Here is a 27,258-nt window from a genome sequence, read left to right on the forward strand (position 1 = left end):
GAGCTCCTACCACTGCACTACGGCTGCCCCTAAGCTCTTTCTCCTCTCCCTAATAAGCCAATTATTTATTCCTCAGGCTGATAATAATACTCTCCTGTCCCCACCTCCCCATCCAAAATGAGACAGTGTAGAATGTCTATTTAAATGTGGGGCTCTATCAAGGAACAAACTTATGTCCAAATCTGGGCTCAACCACTTACCATTCTTAGCCTCAGTCTGATGTGAAAAATTAAATGAGATACTAGCAATTCTCCAGTGAATGATTGTGACAGAGGATGAGACGGTTGGATAGCATCACTGACTCAATGGACATGAATTTGAGCAATTCCAGGAGATAGTGAAGGACAGGGAAGCCTGGCATGCTGCAGGTCATAGGGTTGAAAAGAGTCGGACATGACTTAGTGACTGAACAATAACAACGATTAGGTATTTTCCAGTGAATTATTATGTTCATTATTATTGGTCAAAACAACAGGAAAAACCAACAAAATTGGAGAAAATCTAGTTGAGATAGTGTTAGAACAGCCAAAGGAAGCAAATACATTAGAGAGAAAGAGTGGACAGCAGTGCTGGAGGCTGCTGAGAGATCAAGTAGTTGGAGAACTGAAAATGAAAGGTCCCTGGTTACCTCGTGAAGAACTGTTGAGGTAGTTGGTAGGAATGGAATCTTGAATACAGCAGAGTGAGGAGTGAGTGAGTTGGGAAGAAATGGAGAAAGTGGCTGTAGACCACAATTTTGATAAGTTTGTATGGAATGAAATGGACTATACATGAAGTATTAATAGCTCAAAAGGAAATTTCTACAAATTTGAAGCTTAAAGAGATTAAACACAAGTAAATGTCAACAGGATGGAATTAGTAGCTGCTGCTGCTGCTGCTAAGTCACTTCAGTCGTGTCCAACTCTGTGCAACCCCATAGATGGCAGGCCCACCAGGCTCCCCCGCCCCTGGGATTCTCCAGACAAGAACACTGGAGTGGGTTGCCAATTAGTAGAGAGTCCTTTATTTCTCATATTCGTAGTGAAGTTCTTCAGTGCTGTGACCCAGGTAGACCCTCTGTCCTTCCCCCTCTATACAGTGACCATGAGAAATCTTAATTGCTCCCATATCATCCCCCAAACAGTCCAAACCAACACCCTAAACTCCAGACATGGTCATGCCTACCGGACATTATTTAAGCATCCCTCAGGCATCCCAAACTCAATGCCTCCAACCACGTTCACTATCTCTGATCCTCAGTCTGTGCCTCTAGTCTGTGTTTTCTGTTCTGTGTCTGCTGCCTCAGCCAGGAACCTAGAATCCATCATCTCTGCCTTCTCGCTCTCTCTTACCTCTCTCTGATCCCATCCAATCAGTCACCAAGTTCTCTTTAATTTACTTCCTGGAAATCTTGTGAATCAGATTCTTTTTGTCCATGTCTTTTGCCTCCTAACCAAGATAATCTCTGCCTAGATCATCAGAATCATTTGTTTACCTGCCAGCCTCATAGAATATCTTTGCCATCAATTCATTGTCCACCAGTGTGATCTTCCAAACACATATCAGTTCATAACATCTTCCCATTGATTTTAGAATAGGAAGTTTAAATTCACACTTCATAATATAGCTATTAAAGCTTTCATGTGCCATCTCTGTGCACTTTTCCATTCCATCTTTAATCACTCTAACTCCCTGTCTGAGTGCCAAGTCCCAGACACATTGAAATTGGCCCCCTGCTTCAAAGTGCCAGGCTTTCTCACCTTGTAACTTTCACATATTTTCCCTTATGGTAAAAATACTCACCCTCCTCCCTGTTTTTATTAAGTTTTAGCTTTGAGATATCTGTTTAAACCTCCTTCCTTAGAAAGATCTTTCCTGAGGCCTAATTTTGATGGAATCACTTGACTCTTTTTCCCTTTGTTTCAAATAAACCCTTTAACATTATGAGATTAATTAGTCTCCATAATTCTGAGCAGATCTTATCCTCCTATTTTTGGAGGGGGGAGATGGACACTAATGTGTATATTTAAAGGGGGAGATTTACAGAGTACTCTTTCATTCACTCTTAATGCATAAGTTATTGGTCCTCATTGATGTTCACTCATAGCTCACAATTCAGTTACTTCAACTAAGGTGTGTGTAACAGGTAGATCCCTTAAATTGTTCTTAGTAGCATCAACTTGGCACAATTTTTGAATGAAGGGGTTTCATGGTCACTTTTAAAGCATTTTTTTTCACTTATTATAGTAATAAGAATGGTATTTTACTGAGTAAGGTGAACTTTTAAAATTGTAGTATATCCCTATATTTTTGTTTCAATATTTTTCTAAAGAAAAAAATCATTCAACATACACAAAATGTTAAAATGTCCAACCAATAATGGAGACCTCTGGCCAGAGATATACTCAAATTCTTGGCTTAGGAGGTGCTAAATTATATAAACTTGCTGATAATAATTCCCAATTGATATCATGACCCACCAAGTGTCCCTCAACAAGATCCTACACTGGAATTCTCTCTGCTCCTCAAATGAAAGTGCTCTTTTCTTACACTCACTTCCAAGCACTTGCTTTGTCTAGCATAATCAAGCTCTATGTCTCTCCTACACATACTAACCATTCTTACATTTCACTGTACGTACTGGTTCTACAAGGAAATCTTTCCTGTATGAAAATGTCCTCTTATTTCCAAAGGTATCCAAGCTTCTTTTGCAGATGAGTAATGCCATTGTTTTTTGTTAGGAAACACTGGTGGACAAAGCCACACAAGGCCACAGATAGCCCTCATGAAAAGAGAACATGGCTTTAAAATAAGTCTTTACATTAATAGTTTGAAATAAGACAAGAAAAAGAAATATATGGTATGAGAATTAGAAAAATACATGCAATCATTATCTGTGGATTAGTGATTTTATCACTAATTTTAGTGATTTTATCGGAGAAGGCAATGGCACCCCACTCCAGTACTTTTGCCTGGAAAATTCCATGGATGGAGGAGCCTGGTAGGCTGCAATCTATGGGGTCGCTGAAGGTCGTACACGACTGAGCGACTTCACTGTCACTTTTCATTTTCATGCACTGGAGAAGGAAATGGCAACCCACTCCATTGTTCTTGCCTGGAGAATCCCGGGGACGGGGGAGCCTGGTGGGCTGCCATCTATGGGTCGCACAGAGTCAGACATGACTGAAGCAACTTAGCAGCAGCAGTGATTTTATATATGTGTGTATATCTCCAAAAGAATAAATTAAATGGAATTTAATTGAAGAATTTAATTATATCCCCCAATTTTTCAAAACATTCAATGTAATCTCAGTAGTAGCCTAACAGATCATTTTGTACAACTTGACAAGCTTAATTAAAAATTTATAGCAAAATGTAAATTGCTGAAAATAGCCACCACACTCAAAATATTGTAACAATGTGGAAAGACTTGCTATATCAAATATCAGGGCTTATTATAAAGGTATAATAACTATGAAAGTGTGATATTGGTACAGAGTAGACAATGGGGCCAAGGACTTTCCACTAATAAAAGCCCATTTCCTTTATTCATTCTTGTGTCAATGGACACTTATGTTGTTTCTATGTCTTAGCTTTTATAGATAATGCTGCAGTGAACATGGCGGTGCAGATATATTTTTGAGGTAGTGATTTTATTTTCTGTAGATATATACCCAGAAGTGGGATTTTTGGATCATAGGATACTGAAAGAGGAACTCCCCAGGTCAGTAGGGGCCCAATATGCTACTGGAGATCAGTGGAGACATAACTCTAGAAAGAATGAAGGGATGGAGCCAAAGCAAAAACAATACCCAGTTGTGGATGTGGCTGGTGATAGAAGCAAAGTCCAATGTTGTAAAGAGCAATATTGCATAGGAACGTTAGATCCATGAATCAAGGCAAATTGGAAGTGGTCAACAGGAAATGGCAAGAGTGAACGTTGACATTTTAGGAATCAGCAAACTAAAATGGACTGAAATGGGTGAATTGAACTCAGATGACTATTATATCTACTACTGTGGGCAAGAATCCCTTAGAAGAAATGGAGTAGCCATCATAGTCAACAAGAGTCCAAAATGTAGTACTTGGATGCAATCTCAAAAAGGACCCATTCAATATCTGGATCACGTAGCAATTCTATTTTTTTTTTTTTTTTAATTTTTGAGGAACCTCTGTACTGTTTTCCATGATAGCTGTACTAATTTACATTCTCACTAACAGTGGAAGGAATGATGCTAAAGCTGAAACTCCAATACTTTGGCCACCTCATGCGAAGAGTTAATTCATTGGAAAAGACTCTGATGCTGGGAGGGATTGGGAGCAGGAGGAAAAGGGGACGACAGAGGATGAGATGGTTGGATGGCATCACCGACTTGATGGATGTGAGTCTGAGTGAATTCCGGGAGTTGGTTATGGACAGGGAGGCCTGGCGTGCTGCGATTCATGGGGTCGCAAAGAGTCGGACACGACTGAGCGACTGAACTGACTGACTGACTGATAATACTGTATGCTATGAAAATTTTATAACAATTCATTCATTAGTGTATAGGCTACAGTGAAGCAATCATATCAATTACACCAGTCTACCAAAAAGCAATCATATTGCTGCTTGTTATCCATGAATTGTTATAACTGTAAATAAATATTAGTTTCTTTTTCATGTTATCTTTTGATTTTTATGTCTAATGTTAATAATATCTTTAACATCTACAGTGTTTTATATCATATAAGACAATATTGATGTAGGTGCATACTTGCTAAGTCACTTTAGTTGTGTCTGACTCTTTGTGACTCTAGGGACTGTAGCCCACCAGGCTCCTCTGTCCATGAGATTCTCCAGGCAAGAATACTGGAGTGGGTTGCCATGCTCTCCTCCAAGGATCTGGACCCTCATCTCCTGTGGCTTCTGCATTGCAGGTGGATTCTTTACCACTGAGTCACCAGGGAAGCCCACTGATGAAGGTACTGATAGATAGTTCATCTTGTAAACAGATGTAAAGTTATGATGTCAATCAATATAGCATAGTAAAATAACTGCATTTTCTCTCCTTATAATTTTCTTAATAACATTTTTTCTCTAGTTTACTTTATCATGATTATAGTATATAATACAAAATATGTTAATTGACTTTATGTTATTGGTAAGACTTCAGGTCAACTGTAGGCTACCAGCAATTAAGGTTTGGGGGAGTCAAAAATTATACACAGATTTTTGACTGTACAATTGGCCCCTGCAATGTTTAAAGGCCAACTTACAACCAATTTGAGTTTTTTGAACAGAGTCTGTGGCCTATGGTTATAATTCCAGAACCCAGCATAAAGTATAAGAAGTGAGTGCTCAAAATATGTTGAAAGTGTCCTATTTCAATTAATCCATTTATTATTCTGTTAGGCAGCCATGTCTCCAGATTCAAGTGAGATGTACAGTACAGCTCAGACCTCAACTACCTCTTTTCTTCTTTTTTTGTTCATGGCCTCATTAGTTTCAGGAATTTTCTGGGCCTCACCCTTCAGAATTTAAACCACGTCCTGAGCCCTGACTTGGCATGAAAATCCACAGAGTCTATTAGTCCCAACAAGAAAATCATTTTGAACTACGCTTCAACTGGGAGGATTTCCTGGTTATTTTCAATGCAAACAGTGTGTGCCTTTATTTGCTTATCCAGTAAATACTGAAGTATCAGGTAAAGGACAAGGTGCAGAGACTACAAAGAAATCATCACCTTAAGTAGCAGTCTATGTGTTTCTGTGAGGGTCGAGCACCCCTTGTTTTGTTTTGTTTTCTTTTGTTTTGTTTCCAATTTCTATAGAAGTTTCGAAAGAGGAATTCCACTTACACTCCGCCAGTTCCCACCATCTGTTTCTAATTGTAAAGCGGGGTTGTGGCAATAGTGATGAGAGGCTGCCTGCTGAAGTACTGAAGGATAAGAGCTTGCCAGAAAGCCCAGGGTTTTTTTAATAAGAAACCACCATCTGGAGCCAGGAGAGGTCGCTCATCTTGCAGGAAACTACAAAGTCTATTGCATTTTCAGTGCCCAGCCCTGCACTAAATTGGGTCACAGAACCAGACCTGATTGATCTCATAGGGTGCTGAGTTTAACGTAGAAAAGTGGCTAAGGAATATTATTAGGTCCAGGGCTACCACCTGGAAGGAACAACGTTCACCCAGAAGAACCACTAGTCATCCAGAGCGGAAGCGTAAGACGCAAGGGGTTCTTTGACCCGGGGGCTAACTGGGCTTCTGCTACTGCCTAGCCTGAACGGCCTCATCCTGGAGTTTCACCCCTTCGACCGGTCCTCGACTGACTCCTGGGCCCTTCTACAGTTTAAAGCGTTCTGAGTAGGGGAAGGGGCCAGAAAAACACAAAATACACCGTACGGGCGAGAGGTGGGCGCAGCCCTGTCCCCTGCTCCGACTGGCTAGGATTCTCCCGATCCCTATCTGTGATTGGCTGATTCCCCAAAGATGCCGCCGGCGAGGCGGATCCCGACGCCAGGTCCTGCACGCCATTCATTGGCTCCTTCCCTGTGGGCGGGGCCTCAGAGCGCTGCGGGAAAGGCGGCCGAAGAGGTGGACGCTGCTGAGGTCTTCGTCTCCGGGCCAGCGGTAAGTGCCTCTCTGGCGTGGCCAAGCGCTTCGGACGCTGCGGAGACTCGACCATGGGAACCAACTGGGCGTCTCCATTTTCGGTTTCCGCCTCGAAGCGCTAGTCCCGGGTGACGAGGGAGGTGGGTAGACAGTTGTGACTCTTCAGAGGTCCTGCAAGCGATCAGCCTTACTCTGCCCTCACCCGCCCTGTGCCCTGGCGCTCTGCCTGGCATCCTGTGCCCCGGAAGTTACCATCCCCCTCTGCTCCCGAATCGCGGAGGTCACCACCTCCCTCTCTGGCCCCACCTCTCGAGTCTCTTTCAGGCTCCGCCCCCTTTCCTCTCAAACGTCTTTCCTTGAGGGCCCGGTTCTGCTAAACGCAAGGTTGAAGCAATTAAACGTTTCATAATTAAAGTTTTGTCCGAGGAATTTGTGTATAATAAAAACAAAATAATAAGGCAATAGCTACTAGCCCTAAATCCCTTTTTTGCAGAGACTTGCAGAGGCCATCACTTAACTTTTTTATGTTTAGAGCTTTCTATGGCTCTTGAGAGTCCCTTGGACTGCAAGGAGATCCAACCAGTCCATTCTGAAGGAGATCAGCCCTGGGATTTCTTTGGAAGGAATGATGCTAAAGCTGAAACTCCAGTACTTTGGCCATCTCATGCGAAGAGTTGACTCATTGGAAAAGACTTTGATGCTGGGAGGGATTGGGGGGCAGGAGGAGTAGGGGACGACAGAGAATGAGATGGCTGGATGGCATCACTGACTCGATGGACGTGAGTCTGGGTGAACTCCGGGAGTTGGTGGTGGACAGGGAGGCCTGGCGTGCTGCGATTCATGGGGTCGCAAAGAGTCGGACACGACTGAGCGACTGAACTGAACTGATGGCTCTCTAAATAAGATGCTTCCATCCTATTTTCTTGATTTATCATTTTGGTATTTACCCGACTTCCCTTCTGCTACCATCTTCTCAGTTTTCAGTAGCTATTTTTATTCATTTGTTGGTCCTCTGTAGCTATAAATCATAGATATCAATGTCTGTTGTGTAGCTGGTATCTCTTGGTGCCCCTCCGTTTTAGATGAGGATGTTGATGTTTCTTTCATATACGGCCTTCTAACAGGTGGACCTCAACATTTACATTTAATTCTCACGTATTCAAAAATATTTGAGCACTGTTTTTGGCCTTGAGAATGTGGTAGTAAACAGATTATGTCTCTATCGTCATGAAACTTGTACTGTGGGAAGTAAGACACATAGATGTCAAATGACATTCAGAGCAGGAATTTGGAGGTCATTTCAAGCTGGAAGGACAGCAGGAATCCAAGTGGGATGGAATGAATGGATATGGGGGGTCTGCAAGAAAGTGTGGAAGTTTCCCCGTTTACTTGACAGGGCTGTTTCAGCGTCAAGAGGGAACTTCCTGTTGGAATGAGGCCTGGGGAACCAGGATAGGCTGTTCGGTAGGTTAGTGACAGTAAGACAAGCTTTTAGGACACTGATCCTACAGTGTGGTAGTGACAGTGGGAGGAGGAAAAGCAAGAGGCAGGGAGGCCATTGAGAAGGCGAGACCTGCTGATTGCCTGTAACAGTCCTTCAAAATCTACTTATTGCCCCACTTCTGCAGGAAGCCTTACTGAACTACCCTAAACCACCGTGATTTCTCTGTTCTGTTGAATTTTTATTGTCCTTGAAGCTAGAGAGATTAGATACTTTGCCCAGGATAGAATGATGGAGCCCAGGACCAAGCATCTGTAATATGATAAGAGTAGAGTAATGATTTCTACTTAGGGTTGTGAAATACATTGAGTCAGTTCATTTAAAAAGCTCAAAGGAAAGGAATGCCTGGCATATAGTATGTTCAAGGAGTGTTTGCTATTATTACTAACGTATAGTGTGCTCTCAACTCCCTAACTAGTTATAAAAGCATTTGGGGTTTAGGAACTATTTTCTGTGTCTAGGTCAAATATTTATATGTAGCAGTACTGCATGGCAGGCACTGTTTAGGTCCTCAGGATACAATGGTGACTAAGACCATCAGGGCTTTTCCCTTTATAGACTAGCAGGTAATACACACTTGCACAGTGAACAAATACATATTGCCAGCTGTACCAAGAGCCTACCACTGTTCCTTTGTATACATATATAGCCTGGGCAGAAATCTCAGGTCTCTTGCTGGAGTAGTGAATCATCAATAATGGGTTTAATTATCATCAGATGACCTTTGTTTTTATCTTCCAAGGGCTATTTATCCATATCTGCTTCTAACATATCACTGAGGAGATTGTCTTGGCATCTGAGTGGATGTTAGCAGTGGAAAAGTGGGCAGAGGTTTACAGGAGGTGGGGAAATATTGGTGGTTTCCTTACACTTCAGTGTGCATCACAAGAAAACAAAATGAGCCTATAGGCAATGGGCTTCTGGCATATTAACTTTTCTGCATCTTGACGTAAATATACATAGAAACATCCTGGAGAGTGAGGCTGGGGGTATTTCTGACCTTAGTTGGCTACTGAAACACCACATGGCTAAGTTCTCTTGAATTCACCCAAGTTCAAGAGGAATAATGTTACTCTGCAGAGCATGATAGAGGTAGAGTGAGAATGGTCTGGCCAGTGAACCCTGAGGAGGTCAGAGATGATGAGGCAAATGGAAACGAGAATTCTCAACATCCCAATTCTCAGAAATCCCCAAATGCCCCTTCTGTGATGTGAGAAATGTGACTCAGTCAGATTCAGTTGGGAAGGCCAGTGCTTATTAAACAGGGTCCGTGAAGGGAATAGCTACTTACTCCAGTATTCTTGGCTGGGAAGTCCCATGGGCAGAGGAGCCTGGCAGGCTACAGTCCATGGGGTCACAGAGAGCCAGGTGTAACTTGGTGACTAAACCACCACCATAAAAGATCCAAATGAGGCAGCTGTTGTTTTCAGTCACTACCTATTCCTGTTACGGCTCCCGCTGCTCTTCTGCTCCTTTTTCTCTTATTTGTGTTTCTTTCCTTCTCAGCCTTCAGTGCCTCCGCCTGGTTTTGTTCATGTTCTGTGGAGGGTGTGACAGGAACCATGGATCCCGCAACACTGATGGAAGCTGTAGTAGAAGAAGTGGCCTGTCCCATCTGCATGACCTTCCTGAAGGAGCCTGTGAGCATCGACTGTGGCCACAGCTTCTGTCACAGCTGTCTCTTAGGACTCTGGGAGGTCCCAGGAGAATCCCAGAACTGGGCTTACTCATGTCCCCTGTGCCGGGCTCCCATCGAGCCCAGGAACCTGCGGCCTAATTGGCAGCTGGCCAATGTTGTGGAAAAAGTCCGCCGGCTGGGGCTACATCCTGGAATGGGGCTGAGGGCTGACATGTGCGAGCCCCACAGAGAACAGCTGAAGATGTTCTGCAAAGAGGACGGCCTGATCGTGTGTGAGGCCTGCAGCCGGTCCCCTGAACATCAGGCCCACAGTGTCGTGCCCATGGAGGATGTCGCCTGGGATTATAAGGTGGGAGATGGAGGCCAATCCCCATCCCCAATCCAGTTTCTCCCCTGCCCCTCGCTTGGCTATCTCTAGATCAAGAACTTGAGAGGGAGCCCCAGAGACAAGATGAGAACTGATTCCTTTGACTTCTCACACCATCAGGTCCTGGGTGCCTGATCCAGTGAGCTGCACCTCTCCTTGCTTTTATGACCTTTCTTCCTTCCCTCCCACTTCCAAACCTACCCCCACCCCTTTCTTGATCCCACAGGCCTTAATGCCTAACCCAAACTTGCTATCCTTACTGAGAATTTGAGGGAGACCAGTTTGGGTTAGCTGGGGTTCTGGGTGCCTTGGATGAGGTCATCAAGATTGTACCTATTAGAACCTGCAAACTCCTAGCAATGCCACAAATAATCTTTTGATATCAGGTGAGTCACTTTAAACTCCTCATTTTATAGACAGAAATGAAGGCTTGGAAATCTGAGATCATGATCATTGGTTTTAGAGCTAGTAAGGACCATGGCAGAGTCATTTAGGATTGAGTTAGATTGTCTGATCTCATGTTGTAGGGTCCCTTTGGGCTTACGTTAGTGAAAGGAAGCTCAAAGACTAGAACTCAAGTCTTCTTTCTCCTTACCTAGTGTTCTTTCTCATCTCCTTACCTTTTATTTATTGGGGGGATGTGGGGAAAGCCATCTCTGACACACACACACTGCTCCTTTTTTTTTGCTATCCTTATTGACTTCTAACTTCTTTTTCCTTAGATGTCCATCAGTTCAGTTCAGTTCAGTTGCTCAGTCATATCTGACTCTTTGCTACCCCATGAATCGCAGCACGCCAGGCCTCCCTGTCCATCACCAACTCCCAGAGTTCACTCAAACTCAAATCCATCGAGTTGGTGATGCCATCCAGCCATCTCATCCTCTGTAGTCCCCTTCTCCTCCTGGCCCCAATCCTCCCAGCATCAGGGTCTTTTCCAATGAGTCAACTCTTTGCATCAGGTGGCCAAAGTATTGGAGTTTCAGCTTCGGCATCAATCCTTCCAGTGAACACCCAGGCTGACATCTTTATCAGAATCATTATCCCAATGATTCTGTGATACATTGATCCTCTACTGGTCTTAATTCTTAAAGTTGAGATTAGAAGGTAAAAGTGTTAGATGAATCCCTGATTTAGCTGTTTTCCTTTGCAAAGAGAATTTCTGAAAAATTAAAAGTTTATTTTGTTTTGCAAGTGTTAGAATAGGGAGGCAATATACCTTACACACAAGAATTAAAGAGCTAAGTTAAATCCCAGCCCAGCCATTTACCAGCTGAATAACTTTGAATAGATCACTCTCTAAGCCTCAGTTTTATTGGTAAATCTTTAATAAAATGGTTGATATTGTTATAAGATTACTTTATGCTTTCCAGTAGTAATCTCTTGCATTAGTATCTAAGATAGTACTCTTTTAACGTCCATATAAACCAAGCAAGGATCTTGCAAAAATTCAGATTCTAATTCAGGGAGGTCTAGGGTGAAGCCCCGGAGAACGCAATGGCACCCCACTCCAGTACTCTTGCCTGGAAAATCCCATGGACGGAGGAGCCTGGTAGGCTGCAGTCCATGAGGTCGCTGAGAGTCAGACACGACTGAGCAACTTCACTTTCACTTTTCACTTCATGCATTGGAGAAGGAAATGGCAACCCACTCCAGTGTTCTTGCCTGGAGAATCCCAGGGACAGGGGAGCCTGGTGGGAGGCCGTCTATGGGGTCACACAGAGTCGGACATGACTGAAGTGACTTAGCAGCAGTAGCAGCAGGGTGAAGCCCAAGGTCCTGCATTGCTAACAAGATCCCAGGTGATACTGATGCTGCTGACACACTTGGGCCACACTTTGAATAACAATGTTTAGGAGGCTGTAGGGTAACAAGACAGGAGAGTATGAGGAGAGTCATGCATAGGAAAAGTCCAAGGTAGTTTTCTGGCAAAGTTGGAAACAGATCTTTTCTTCTACTTTACAGAAACTTAGAGACTAAGTGGGAGATTAAATGATTCTCAGATGGAAAGACCTTGGCTGTCATCTGGGCAGGAATCTTCTGTGGCTTCCCTTTTCTCCCAGCGTCCGTTCTGGCCCATCCTCTGAGGAATGCTTGTTTTCCCATCACCTGCCAATGCTTGGAAGCCTGGCAATCCACGCAGGCTGCCCAAGGTGGCCTCATGAGGTTTTTATCTCTTTCAGTGGAAACTCCATGAGGCTCTGGAACATCTGAAGAAAGAGCAGGAAGAGGCCTGGAAGCTGGAAGTTGGTGAGAGGAAACGAACTGCCAACTGGAAGGCAAGTTGCCCCCTGAGGAAAAGAGTCTGTATGGTCCCTGTGTTGTCCTGAAGCTGGCTTCCTCATGGCCCCCTCCTTATCCCTGTGAGGCAGAATATGGGGTTTGAGGTCAGAAAGCCTGGGGTCCTCATACAGCTTTCTGTACCAGGTGTGCAGCTTTAAGCAAACCTTGGAGCCACTTGCTTTGAAGTTCCTTGAATGTGATATAGGGAGAACCTCTGGGTTTATATCTGCATATGTGAGAATGGAAAAGTGCATACCTCACATGTACTTTAGCTCACAGAAGTGTGACTTGTTTAATGCTTAGTAGAGCATAGTTTCTGTTTCTGTTTCCTCAGCTAAAGCATATTTACTAAAAGTTAAGTAATTAAAATATTGGAAAATCAGCTTGGAAATAAACTCGAGGCCTGTAACTGTCAAACTATCTCAATCAACGGGAGGTAGCATTGAATCAATCTAAAACAGCATGAAGAATTGATATGACACCAGTAAGAAACAAAAGCAACTAACAGTGTAATTTTATACTGTCTTAGAGGCTTAAGGGTAATGCTTCTGAAAACTGAATATATTATTCTGAAAATGGAAACCGATCTAGAACATAGAGTGCCAAGATAGTATCCTGAGCCCTACTGGGGTTAATAAGAGTTAGTAATAGGGACTTAAGGAGCATGTCCTGGAGCTGTGGGAATAGGAAAGTAGGAAAAATATCCTTTATCTTTGCCTTTATAGTGCCTGGCACACAGTTGGTACCAAAACATTTCAGAGTGTGTGTATATGTACATGCCAGTGTCCTCAATCCTGGGTGGCCCTTATACAACCAGTATCTGTGCTGATTTCTTTTTTTTTTTTTTTCAATTAGAGGATAGTTACTTTGCAATATTGTATTGGTTTCTGCCATACATCAGCATGAATCACCCATAGGGATACATATGTCCCCTCCCTCTTGAACCTCTCTCCTACTTGCCAACGCATCCCTCCCCTCTGCTCACAGAGCACCAGATTGAGCTCCCTGCTTCATATAGCAAATTCCCACTGGCTATTTGTTTTACAAATGGTATGTATATGTTTCAGTGCTGCTCTTTCAATTCATCCCACCCTTTTCTTCTGTGACCGTGTCCACCAGTCTCTTCTCTGTCTCTGCATCTCTGTTGCTGCCCTGCAAATAGGTTCATCAGTACCATCTTTCTAGATTCACATCTATGCATTAATATATGATACTTGTTTTTCTCTTTCTGACTGACTTCACTCTGTATAATAGGCTCTAGGTTCACCCACCTCACTAGAACTGACTCAAATGTGTTCCTTTTTATGGCTGAGTAATATACCATTGTGTATATGTACCACAATTTCTTTGTTCATCTGTCAATGAACGTCTAGGTTGCTTCCATATCCTAGCTATTGTAAATAGTGCTACAATGAACATTGGGGTACATGTGTCTTCAGTTATGGTTTCCTTAAGAGTATATGCTGAGTAGTGGGATTGTTGGGTCATTTGGTGGTTTTATTCGTAGTTTTTTAAGGAATCTCCATACTTTTCTCTATAGTGGCTATATCATTCCAACTAACAGTGCAAGAGAGTTTCCCTTTTCTCCAGACCCTCTCCAGCATTTATTGTTTGTAGATTTTTTGATGATGACCATTCTGACAGATGTGAGGTGATACCTCATTGTTGTTTTGATTGTATTTCTCTAATAATCAGCAATGTTGAGCATCTTTTCATGTGTTTATTAGCCATCTGTGTGTCTTCTTTGGTGAAATGTCTGTTTAGGTCTTCTGCCCACTTTTTGATTGGGTTGTTTTTCTGGTATACAGCTGCATGAGCTGCTTGTATATTTTGGAGATTAATCTTTTGTCAGTTGTTTCATTTGCTGTTATTTTCTCCCATACCAAGGGCTGTCTTTTCACCTTGTTTATAGTTTCCTTTGCTGTGCAAAAGCTTTTAAGTTTAATTAGATTCTATTTGTTTATTTTTGTTTTTATTTCCATTATTCTAGAAAGCGGGTCTTTGAGGATCTTGCTGTGATTTATGTCAGAGTGTGTTCTACTTATGTTTTCCTATAAGAGTTTTATAGTTTATGTCTTACATTAAGGTCTTTTAATCCATTTTGAGTTTATCTTTGTGTATGGTGTTAGAAAGTATTCTAATTTCATTCTGTTACACATAGCTGCCTAATTTTCCCAGCACCACTTACTTGAAGAGACTATCTTTTCTCCATTGTATATTTTTGCCTCCTTTGTCAAACATAAGGTGCCCATGGGTGTGTGGGTCTGTATTTCTGTTTTTGTGCCAGTACTGTACTGTCTTGATGACTATAACTTTATAGTATAATCTGAAGTCAGGAAGGTTGATTCCTCTAACTCCATTTTCTTTCTCAACATTGCTTTGGCTATTTGGGGTCTTTTATGTTTCCATACAAATTATGAAAATGTTTGTTCTAGTTCTGTGAAAAATATCGTTGGTAGTTTGATAGAGATTGTGTTGAATATGTAGATTGTTTTGGGTAGTATAATCATTTTCACAAGATCCTGCCAGTCCGAGAGCATGATATATCTCTCCATCTGTCTGTGTCATTTTTGATTTCTTTTCATCAGTGTCTTACAGTTTTCTGCATACAGGTCTTTTGTCTCTTTAGGTAGGTTTATTCCTAGGTATTTTATTCTTTTTGTTGCAATGGTGAATGGGAATGTGTCCTTAATTTATCTTTCTGAGTTTTCATTGTTAGTGTATAAGAATGCAAGAGATTTCTATCTATTAATTTTATATCTTGTAACTTTACTATATTCATTGATTAGCACTAGTAATTTTCTTGTGGCATCTTTAGGGTTTTCTAGATATAGTATCATGTCATCTGCAAACAGTTTTACTTCTTCTTTTCCAATCTGGATTCCTTTACTTTCTTTTACTTCTCTGATTATTGTGGCTAGAACTTCCAAAACTATGTTGAATAATAGTGACAAGAGTGGCCACCCTTGTCTTGTTCCTGATGTTAGGTGAAATGCTTTCAGATTTTCACCATTAACAATAATGTTTGCTATTGATGCTTTTGAACTGTGGTGTTGGAGAAGACTCTTGAGAGTCCCTTGGACTGCAAGGAGATCCAACCAGTCCATTCTAAAGGAGATCAGCCCTGGGATTTCTTTGGAAGGAATGATGCTAAAGCTGAAACTCCAGTACTTTGGCCACCTCATGCGAAGAGTTGACTCATTGGAAAAGACTCTGATGCTGGGAGGGATTGGGGGCAGGAGGAGAAGGGGACGACAGAGGATGAGATGGCTGGATGGCATCACTGACTCAATGGACGTGAGTCTGAGTGAACTCCGGGAGTTGGTGATGGACAGGGAGGCCTGGCGTGCTGCGAATCACGGGGTCGCAAAGAGTCGGACACGACTGAGCGACTGATCTGATCTGATCTGATCTATCATCTATGACCTTTATTATGTTCAGGTATGTTCCTACTATGCCTACTTTCTGGAGAGTTTTTATTATAAATGGGTGTTGAATTTTATCAAAAGCGTTCTCTGCATCTATTGAGATCATATGGTTTTTATCTTTCAGTTTGTTAATATGGTGTATCATATTGATTGATTTGCATCCCTGGGATAAAGCCCACTTGATCATAAATATGATCTTTCTAATGTGTTGTTGGATTCTGTTTGCTAGAATTTTGTTGAGGATTTTTGCATCTATGTTCATCAGTGACATTGGCCCGTAATTTTCTTTTTTTGTTGGCATCTTTGTCTGGTTTTAGTATCAGGATGATGGTGGCCTCACAGAATGAGTTTGGGAGTTTTTATTCCTCTTCAATTTTCTGGAAGAATTTGAGCAGAATAGGTGTTAGCTGTTTTATAAACTTTTGGTAGTATTCACCTGTAAAGCCATCTGGCCCTGGGCTTTTGTTTGTTGGAAGATTTTTTATTACACTTTTGATTTCTGTGCTTGTGGTTCATCTGTTCATATTTTCTATTTCTTCCTGGTTCAGTTTTGGAAGGTTATACTTTTCTAAGAATTTGTCCATTTCTTCCAGGTTATCCTTTTTATTGGCATATAGTTGCTTGTAGTAATCTCTTATGATTTTTGTATTTTGGTGGTGTCTGTTGTAACTTCCCCTTTTTCATTTCTAATTTTATTGGTTTCAGTCTTCTCCTTTTTTTTCTTGATGTCTGGCTAATGGCTTGTCAGATTTTGTTTATCTTCTCAAAGAACCAGCTTTTAGTTTTATTGATCTTTGCTACTGTCTCCTTCATTTCTTTTTCATTTATTTCTGCTCTGACCTTTATGACCTTTCCTTCTACTAACTTTTGGGTTTTTTGTGCTGATTTCGAATCCTGGCTGTGCAGATACAGGTGGAAACCCGAAAGCAGAGCATCATATGGGAGTTTGAGAAATATCGGCGATTACTAAAGAAAAAACAGCCACCAGGTCGGCTGCTGGAGGTGGAGGCTGCTGCAGCTCTGGCCAGCCTGCAGCAGGAGGAAAGGGAGACCATGCAGAAACTGGAGTTGAATCATGAGGCACTCATCCAGCAGAGCCGGGTTCTATGGAGGATGATTGCAGAGCTGGAAGAGAGGTCTCAGAGGCCTGTCCGCTGGATGCTGCAGGTGAGGAGCAGGTTTTCCTGGGAAGTCTGAGCCAGACCTGAAGGTAGCCTGGCATTCTGAGAGAGGGGATTGCCTAGTCTTCAGTATAGGGTCTGTCAGCACTTGGCCAGCCAGCACGGATCTTGTTACCCACCATCAATACCAGTTGTTCCCATACCCTGATCTGGTGAATGGCCTCGCAGCCTCCTAGATGGGCATCGTTTAGGCAGCTCTTGCCTCATACCTGTTCCTCCCCTCTGGTCAGAGAGTTGATGGAGCCCGAGGTTGGCCAATCTGGCAAGAGGGCTAGGGCTGCCCTGCCCACTCCTGTAGGCTCCTCCCCTCTACTCCTGCATGCCTCCTCTCCAGCTCTCTACCTCCCTCTCCATAGAAAGACCTCTGTGTCTGTCTGGTCCCTTTGAGGAATAGGGCATACTCATGTGCTGCCTTTCTTTTTCTCCTTCCAGGGTATTCAGGAAGTCTTGAACAGGTATGTTTCCATCTTTGGGATAGTGGGGCCTGGACAGAGCTAGAAATGGGGAGGGAACGTAGACCAAGTACCTACAGAAAAGTGGGTGCTGGTCTGTAACCTTCTCCCTATTCTGTTGTATTGGATAAAGAAGTTTTGAACATCTTTCTTTTTTTAATTTGTATTATTACTTGGTCAAATTCATTTCAACCACTACCAATAAGAATTTCGGTGAGAGCTATAAAATGTGTGGTGGCCTAAGCAGGTGGCCCAAGGAGAGGGAGTGCCTACAGGTATCTGCGTGAGCGTTCATCCTCTGAGTCTGCATACCAGCCCTTCTCCTCTGCTGTGCACCTCTGCCTCTCCCAATGTCAGAGTCATACCTAATCCTTCCCACGGCCCAGGAATGTGATTATCTCTCTGTGCCATAGACTGTTCGGCCCAGTCAAACAATCATCACCTCCCTGTTCTGCCTGGTGTTGTGAGGAGAGGCAGCTCACTGACTCCATCCCTAGCCAAGCCCCCTCCCCTGTACTAAGGGAAGGCCCCACCCTTTGGCAGAGACAGGATTGCTAACCCCAAGGCCTTTCCCATCTACCAGGAGCAACTCCTGGAGTCTGCAGAGACCAGAACCAGTCTCCCTGGAACTGAAGACAGACTGCCGTGTGCTGGGGCTCAGAGAGATCCTGAAGACATATGCAGGTAATGAGAGCAGGGCAGGCTTGTGGGGAGTGGATCCCCTCCCCAAGGAATGAAATCTCCCAGTGCCCTCTGGATGCCCCATCTGTCCTCACCCTCACACTCACCCGTCATGGAGGAAATCTGTGGCTGTATCTGTCACAGAGATGTCACCCAAGCCCCCTCACTCTGTGTCAGGGTACCAACCAAGACCTTTTTCCTCAGCGGATGTGCGGCTGGATCCAGACACTGCCTACTCTCGCCTCATCGTGTCTGAGGACAGGAAATGTGTGCTCTATGGAGACACCAAGCAGAAGCTACCCGACAACCCTGAAAGATTTTACCGCTACAACATTGTCCTGGGCAGTCAGTGCATCTCCTCGGGCCGGCACTACTGGGAGGTGGAGGTGGGAGACAGGTCCGAATGGGGCCTGGGCGTGTGCAAGGAGAACGTAGACCGGAAGGAGGTGGTCTTCTTATCCCCCCACTATGGATTCTGGGTGATCAGGCTGAGGAAGGGCAATGAGTACCGGGCAGGCACTGATGAGTACCCCCTCCTATCCTTGCCCGTCCCTCCCCGCCGGGTGGGAGTCTTCCTGGATTATGAGGCTCATGACATCTCCTTCTACAATGTGACTGACAATGGCTCCCACATTTTCACTTTCCCCCACTACCCCTTCCCTGGGCGCCTCCTGCCCTATTTCAGCCCTTGCTACAGCATCGGAGCCAACAACACCGCTCCCCTGGCCATCTGCTCCCTGGACGGGGAAGACTAAGCCACCGTTTTAGCCAGAGGCCTTGGAATTTCACCTGGCCCACAGAGGTCTGAAGGGAAGACCCTGCCCCTGGTGAGGTGATCCTGCCCAGAGAACTGAGCTGAGCCTGGAACCCAGGGATTCCACTGCCTGACCCAGTGGTCTCTCACTCCTGGGCCAACATCTCCCACTAAATCACTTGTTAAAAAGTCGAGGCTTGGCCAGAGGAGCATTGCAGCCCTGTGGGAAGTGTAACAAGCCTTTTGGTGAGGATCACAGTGGTCCTAAGGATCAAGACAGTCCTTTCTGCAGGTCACATCCCTCGTCCACATCTGTGTCAGGACCATAATTCAATGAGGATAATGAAGTAGATCTCACCTTCAGGAAACCCACTGGGTCAGGTTTACCAATAACCAGAAGAATCCTGTCCATCTCCAGAGCTGGTTACTGTGCCAACACCAGCGGGAGGATGCTTCACCTGAGGTTTGCCACCTCTGAGCACCCATGTTTGACCCCAGCACTCTGACCTCCCAACTGGAGAAATGTGTCACTGACTGCCCAGATCCCCCACAGTGGCTGTCCCCTCTCTGAGCACAAGCTGGGCGAGTCGCTATCTCAGACTCTAAGTAAACCTGTGTCCCAGTCAGGTTTACTATCTGATATCAGTCTAATATCAGGATCAGAAACCTATGAACCTTTGTTTCTATTTTCACTTCATGGATGAAGAAACTGAAATGGCCTTAATACAGCCAGTTATTTCTCACAGAGGTGTGGAGAGAAGAGTACATAGATAATATAAGTATTTCTCACACTCAAATGAAACAAAGTTGATGAGCTCACTTCTCAGGTCACATGGCTGCATATCATTCATTACATTCAGGTCTGAACACCCCAGTCTTTGAAAGATTTTAAGTATCCTCAGTGGGAAAATGGGCGTAGTAACTGCATCCTCTCCTACCTCACAGAGTCGTTGTGAATATCTCAGATCCATCCTGAACGTTTGTTCCTTTCTCAGGGACAAGGAAGGCAAGCCATGGCTTTTGCCTGTGGTGACCTTCCCATCTTGCCTTTTCCCAGCATCTTTGCAGCACTGCCTTAGTTTCCTAGCACCTTTTCTGACAGTCCTGCCCTTCAATAGAAAGATGCCCTGCCTGGGAAATTCAGGCCACTGTAATATATTCAACATTGGTATGTGTTTGTCTTTGGGTTAGAACAGGGACTGTGACATCAGGGTAGAGACTAGAAATAATACAAAGAAAAATGTAAAATAAATGCATTGAAAGGAAGGCTCACCCATAATCTCCTTGGGCAAAAATTTGGATCTTTGTATGTCACCAAGGGAATGTTCATAGTTGTAGTAACTACATAATATTCTGCCTTTATCTTCTCTAAATCTGTGACAAATGAAAGCAGGAGGAAAGCACGGGGATAAAGAATAGGACTAGGCACAAAAAGCTATAAATAATAATGAAGGTGAATTAAGACCATATCTGGGCTATTGTGTGTGGTGAAATTAATTCATTATAGGTCTTCAGGGTATGAAGTGGGAACAGTTGTGCTGGAATCAAACTGAGGCAAGCGTATGAAAACTGTGGGCTTTGCCTATTTCAGGGGCTACAAGATACACATATTGTCACATTGATGCTGTGTAACACAACCTCTGATGTAGTTTAAGCTTGAAGGTGGTGACTGTTGACTTAGGATTGGGCAGCAAAGTAGACACGGGTTAGATACATGCAGAAGCAACATAATTCCTGTAATAAAGAATAGTATAAATTGTCTTTCTGACTTCATTGTATTGGTTGTTCACATGTAAAGGAGGTGAAGCAAGCCAAAATGGAGAAATAAGCTCATTCTACCCACCATGCTTTCAAGTTGCTCCTTGAGCATTAGCACAGAGTGGGAGAACTTTCCATCATCTGCCTGGAAGGGAATGAACTGGTAAGTCACACACCTGGTCCTGGCAAAGGGTTGAGCTGATCTACATGAGAAGGACTTTGTCTTTGTGTGTACAGAGGGGCCGGGCAGAGGAATTCCCTGGGTAAGTGTGTTATAGACATGAGAAATAGATATGTAGGAAGTGCTTCCAGTTATGTCCATGGAAACTTCTCAGAGAGGCCAGGGACTGAAACACTGTTGTTTTTTTACCATGGTTTTCTTAAGACAAACCTTGGAAGGCTCCTAGAAAAAGAATTGCTGGGTGAAGTCAGTCAAACTTAGGATGAAATAAGGAATAGAATGTGTTCATTTGTAATGTGCTCTTTGGACTGTTGTTTTGTTTCTGTCTTTATAAGCTAATTTGGGTGCCATGATTACTTGTTAGAAGAATTACAAGGTTAAACATACTATGTGTTAATCATAATGTCTGATTTTTAAGACCAGGCAAGATAAAAGGTCTTAAGTATCTGACAATCCTTTTCTCTAGGGTAGTTGCCAACAATAATCTTCTAAGAATAAGGATCTTATTTGTTCAATTCACCACTGTAGCTCCATTCTGGCACTGAGTATGTTTTTGTAAATATTTAAGTTCAGCGAATTTTCTTCTATATACCTAGAATCAAAACAGAAGTAAGCTCTTCTTGCCCCATAGGGGCATGAAAGACTGAATGTTATTTAATTGCAATCCCATTTAAAAACTTATTTGATGGCTAATTACTTGAGTAGTCCAGAAGGGGAAGAGGCTGGTGGCCATGTGGAGGGCAAAGTGCCTGCACTGCTCCTAGAATGCCTAGGGTTGTTCCTCCATGTTGGTGTGATCATTCACTACAAGCCAGGGATGAGCTTTGCCCATTTTTGTTTTGCTGCCAGAGAAGATAGAAACCAAGGGTTGCAATGGCTGGCCCTTGAGAGAAAAGGCTATTCAAAGGGTAAAGCATTTGGGTTCTACAAAATGTGGACAGAGGGAAAATCCTTGGGTTCCCAACTCTCCACAGGAAACCCAATATCCCTTTTTTTCAAGCAAGATTGGCTGTAATTTCTTAAAGTTCTAACAGAGTCTACTGAGAGTTCCAATCTCTAGTTAAATGAGCATATGTTCCTCTGCTAGGACAAAGGTCCTATCTGAATATACTGGAAGAAGCACAGGGTTTTCTGTTTGGGGTAGCCATGGCAGGGACCCAGCCCACTTTGGGAAGTATGAAGTTCGATATTTGAGAACGTCTCATCTGGCTTCAGGGAATACCAATGTGGATGAAACACAAAGCTGGCAGGGCAGGGTTCTTACGGAAATGCCAGAAAAAAAAATTCCTGTTTTGCATGCAGGCTGGACTATCCTTTTGTCACTTTCCATCAGATTCTTTAGTGCATCTAATAATTCTTAGATTTAATAGGCATAACTAAGTCACTGGGTAGCTTGTGGAGAGAGAGTAGTGAGACTTGTCAAGATGGAAATCTTACCAAACACGCTTAACCATCACACCGTCTTGATCGTTTTATGTTATGGGGTTGCGAGGGGTTGATCTGAGTTTTACAGGTGGATTCCTACTGCTTTGATTTTCAGAAATAAAATACATTCTAAGCAAGTACATAATATTAGAAAAAGGTATAGCTGCTAAGATGTTAAGCATCACTTCACTTTGGAACAGTTTCGACATAAATGCTGATCTACACAGAAATACATTTAAATGGTGCCTAGGACTACCCTTTCAAAGTATGAAATTAAAAACTTATTGCGTATATGTTTAAAGTATATACAATATTTCAAGTGTTGTTTTATGTGGTTTCCACTCATTTTTAATTTAGTCTTCAATACCCTCTATGAATTAGCATTATTTCCCCATTAATAGAAAGGAGGTAAAGACTCAGACACAATAACTTGCCATCAACACTTATTAGGAAATTATATTTTATTATGATTTTCATATGTACCAAATCAAATATATATATATATCTCTTACATATGAAATATCTTTCTTTTAACATATACGGACTTACTCAGTTTAAGATTTTCTGAAAGGGGAAAATAAAAACAAACTCACATTGCCTTAGCCTCTGTTGTTTAGAAACAAAAAGCTGGTGATAACTATTAGGTTGGTACAAAAATAATTGGGGTTTTGCATTGTTGAAATTTACCATTTGATATTGGGATACATTCTTAAGTGTGGTTATTTTATACATCATTGCAATGTACATGTATCGCTTTATGATTTTTTGCTAGTTATTACTTGCTGCTTATATTTATTTTAGACAATATAACTAATGTTAGACAAAAAGTAAATTCAAGGGACTTTTTTATTCAAGTTCAAATGAGCAGCAGAGATAACCCACAACATCAACAATGCATTTGACCCAACTGCTAACAAATGTACAATGAAGTGGTGATTCAAGTTTTGCAAAGGAGATGAGCGCCTTGAAGATGATGAGCATAGAGGCCAGACATCAAAAGTTGACAGCATATTGTAAAGTAATTAACCTCCAATTAAAAAAAAGGTTGACAGCAACCAATCGTTGAAGCTGATCCTCTTAGAACTACACAGGAAGTTGCCAAAGAACTCAGCATTGACCATTCTATGGTCATTTGCATTTGAAGCAAATTGTAAAGGTGAAAAAGCTCGATAAGTGGGTGCCTCATGAGCTGACTGCGAATCAAAAAAATCATCATTTTGAAGTGTCATCTTCTCTTATTCTACACAACAACAAACCATTTCTAGATCAGATTGTGACATGTGATGAAAAGTGGGTTTCATAGACAACCAGCGAAGACCAGCTCAGTGGTTGGACCGAGAAGAAGCTTCAAAGCACTTCCCAAAGCCAAACTTGCACCACAAAAAGGTCATGGTCACTGTTTGGTGGTCTATTGCCAGTCTGATCCACTACAGCTTTCTGAATCCTGGCAACACCATTACATCTGAAAAGTATGCTCAGCAAATTGATGAGATGTGCTGAAAACTGCAGCACCTGCAGCCAACATCAGTCAATAGGAAGGACCCGATTCTACTCCACAACAATGCACAACCACATGTCACTCAACCATGCTACAAAAGTTGAACAAACTGGCCTGTGAAGTTTTGCCTCATCTGCCTTATTCGCCTGACCTTTCTCCAACTAACTACCACTTCTTCAAGCTTCTTGACAACTTTTTGCAGGAAAGACAATTCTATAACCAGCAGGAGGCAGAAGATGCTTTAAAGAGTTCATCAAATCTTGAAGCACAAATTTTTACACTACAGGAATAAACAAACTTATTTCTCTTTGGTAAAAATGTGTTGATTATAATGGTTCTTATTTTAATTAATAAAGATGTATTTTAGTCTAGCTATAATGACTTAAAATTCACAGTGCAAAATCGCATTTGTTTTTGTACCAACCTAATAAAAATATCCCAACCAGCTTTAACAATGTGTGTTAGTCACTCAGTCGTGTCCAATTCTTTGTGACCCCATGGACTGTAGCCCACCAGGCTTTTCTGTCCATGGAATTTTCCAGGCAAGAATACTGGAGTGGATTGCCATTTCCTTCTCCAGAGGAACTTCCCAATCCAGGGATCAAACCCTGGTCTCCTGCCTCGCAGGCAGATTCTTTACTGTTTGAGCTACAGGGAAATTTACAATAGTGGATATATTAAAAGGCTATAGAGACATATCTTATAGAACTTAATAAGACATATGTACCTGGGTGGTCCAAGTTAATTTTAACCAGGTAACCAAAGACTCAGTTTCCTCATCTCATTTTGCTCATCTGCTTCTCTTGCTGTGGAACAGATTTCTCCTTCCAAGTTCATGTTAGAAAATGGCCACCATCAGTGATTCCATATTTATATCCACTCAGATAAAATCAAGTCCATTTTCACTAGAAATGGACTCTGGTCCAGGTGTGAGCATGTGACCCATGTTGAGTGGATTCATCAATGGCCAGAGGTTAATGGCCTATGTATTAACAGTTGCTTCCATATAATCATACAAGATGAACAATTGTGAGGAAACCAGTCAGGTATGGGAGACCCAACAGTTGGTTTCTTCTACAGAGGGTTCAATCAGATACTAAGTTGAAAATGTTGGTCAGAATCTAAGCAAAGAAAAATCCCAGTTCTATATACTCTACCAAACTTATCTCTGATTCAGTTACTAGGTGACTGAAACCATAAAAAGCATTGTCAGAAAATTATGTCATTTACATCCGTGGTAGAAATTGAAAACGTAGGCAAAAATACTCTCCACAGTTTCATCTTGGAATTTCTATGCTGCCAGGTGAACCAAACGAGATCCACAGAACTCTAAGACATCTTTGAAGTTGGCTGAAATCTTCAAGGGCTCAACAGACAAAGTGTTCATGAACCCAAGTTGGAGTGGTTAAAGAGGCAGTGAATCAGCAAGCTCCGTGTTTGATTCCGTATTTGCTTGGTCCTCAAGCCATAGATGATGGGATTCAAGGTTGATGGGATAATCAGATACAAGTCAGCTAACAGCACTTGGGTGCTCAAAGGTACTATGTCCTCCCTTAGCCAGGCCACATAGACTGATGCCATCCCAGGCAGGTAGTACAGAGCCATAACCCCCACATGGGAACCACATGTGCTTAATGCTTTCAACTGAGCATTCTTTGAGAGATCAAAAACTGCCTGGAGAATCAGGATATAGGAGGCAGCAATAAACACCACATCAGAACCCACAATAATGGAGGAAACAATCAGGCTATAAAGACTACTGGGCCTGGGGTCAGCACAAGCCAACTTGGCCACAGCTATGTGCTCACAGTAGGAATGGAGAACCACGTTGGAGCCACAGAAGGGCAGATGACTCACCATCCAGCTCAGTGGAGTCATTGATATAATAGCTCTGATGGTGATGGTCACAGTCATTTCCAGCATCACTCGAGGTGTGAGAATTCTTTTATAGTGCAGGGGCTTACAGATGGCCACATAGCGGTCAAAAGCCATGGCCAGCAGCAGCCCTGTCTCCACAGCTGTGGCTGCATGGACAAAATACATCTGAGTGAAACAAGCATTAAAGCTGATGGAGTTGTCTCCTGAGGAGAAGATGCTCACCATCTTGGGCACCACTGAGGAGGCCATAACCATGTCCACGGCAGCCAGAACACACAGGAAGTAGTACATGGGCTCCTGTAGAGTGGAATCCATCCAGATGATAGTCACTATGAGGGTGTTTGCTAACAGGGCTGTGGTGTACATGATGCTCAGTGAGACAGCCAGCCAAAGATGTGAAGACTGCAAACCTGGGATACCCACCAGGATGAAGGTGGCAGGGACTTCCGTTGTATAGTTGTTGGATGACCCCAGCATCACAGATGAGACTGCTTTCCTGTTAATGTATAAAATTAGGTAAGAAAAGGATACAATCCTGTAAGATGTGTTCCCAGCTCTGGTGTTAAAAGGGCCTGATGTTATTCTCAACTCAGTGGGCCACAGATTTAAGGAACTGACGTGTGACAAACTTTTCCTGCTCTACTTTCCATCATTCTCAGTATTCATTGCCTTACTAATTTCTATTCATTCTTCAAAAGTCAGCTCATAAGCTACCTCCTTTGGAAAGTCTTTTCTTCTCTACCACCTCCCCCAGACCCTGCCAGAACTGAATTAGGTAACTTAAGAACTCATGGAATCTCCTATGCTGACCTCTGAGGGATCTAAATTGACCATTCCAGTACTTTGCCTGGGACTTTATTCAATTATGTGTGTCTTGGTCATGGCCTTATAACTTGTACCAAGTATGTGACCCTGAGTTTTGTTGCCCAGATCCATTAAGAAAAGATATGTGTACTCATCATAGCTAACAGTTGAATGAATGAGAAATCAGAGGAAAGAGTTTTTCTTTTATTTCTGTATGATAAGTTCCTAATATTTAATCATTGTTGAATTAAACAATGAACTTCTTGAGGTTGAACACCGCAAACTGCATCTTTTCCTTCCTCAAATGCTCACTGCCCTGATACTGGATCTCTCAAGGCCTCAGGCTAGTGGGTAGACACATGGATATTGTGTGACTATGTTGACTTTACAATACTCAATAAAGCCCAAGAACTCTATCCCAGGTGTCCAGGCAACCCTAAATAAAGAGTGCTTATTTGCCAAGTCTTAAGACCAGACTGCTGTTAATTATAACATCCTGTCCGTCCCCTCAGGAAGAGGCTTTCAGGCTGAGACCTTTCCATATCCTTGGACACTCTTTACTTGATTCTTTCAGATTGTTTCTCATTAGGCTTGGATTCTTCCTGAAAAATTGGATCAATCAGATTGACAGTACTGGCCTCAGAATCCCATCAGCTGCTGTAGCATTTTCTCCTGTTAAGCAAGCATGTTAATCAAATGTTAGACCAACATTTACCTGGTTCTCAATGCTAACCAATGACATGCATTTGCCCCTTCCGGTAGCCCCTTGGAGAGCCTACCACTGATTGACCCCACACCTAACTGCCAACAGCAGCCTTGACAAGAGACCTCAAACATTTTTTAAAAAGTCAAATTTCTAGAAT

The 27,258-nt window shown here is 42.7% G+C and overlaps 2 protein-coding genes across 4 annotated transcripts; one reads left to right on the forward strand and one right to left on the reverse strand.

Annotated features, from left to right (window-relative positions):
* The first annotated feature begins 4,776 nt into the window (after window positions 1-4,776).
* Window positions 4,777-20,612, forward strand: TRIM68 (tripartite motif containing 68). 3 transcript variants are annotated; one of them, XM_070803797.1, is made up of 7 exons: window positions 4,777-4,941; window positions 9,576-10,057; window positions 12,256-12,351; window positions 16,690-16,950; window positions 17,397-17,419; window positions 18,000-18,100; window positions 18,302-20,612. In XM_070803797.1, the coding sequence occupies exons 1-7, from the start codon at window positions 4,806-4,808 to the stop codon at window positions 18,850-18,852; spliced, it is 1,650 nt and encodes a 549-aa protein (XP_070659898.1). In that variant the 5' UTR covers window positions 4,777-4,805; the 3' UTR covers window positions 18,853-20,612. The 3 variants fall into 3 exon arrangements, with proteins under 3 accessions (XP_070659898.1, XP_019830951.2, XP_019830953.2); XM_019975392.2 differs by lacking the exon at window positions 4,777-4,941 and adding an exon at window positions 6,504-6,586; XM_019975394.2 differs by lacking the exons at window positions 4,777-4,941; window positions 9,576-10,057 and adding an exon at window positions 6,514-6,586.
* Window positions 20,613-25,096: 4,484 nt separating this feature from the next.
* LOC109569245 (olfactory receptor 52I2-like) lies at window positions 25,097-26,078 on the reverse strand. The gene has a single exon (XM_019974563.2). It carries the CDS (start codon window positions 26,066-26,068, stop codon window positions 25,097-25,099), a length of 972 nt encoding a protein of 323 aa, XP_019830122.2. The 5' UTR covers window positions 26,069-26,078.
* Window positions 26,079-27,258: the final 1,180 nt, after the last annotated feature.

Source organism: Bos indicus, chromosome 15, assembly GCF_029378745.1.
Source record: "Bos indicus isolate NIAB-ARS_2022 breed Sahiwal x Tharparkar chromosome 15, NIAB-ARS_B.indTharparkar_mat_pri_1.0, whole genome shotgun sequence".
NCBI lineage: Eukaryota > Metazoa > Chordata > Mammalia > Artiodactyla > Bovidae > Bos > Bos indicus.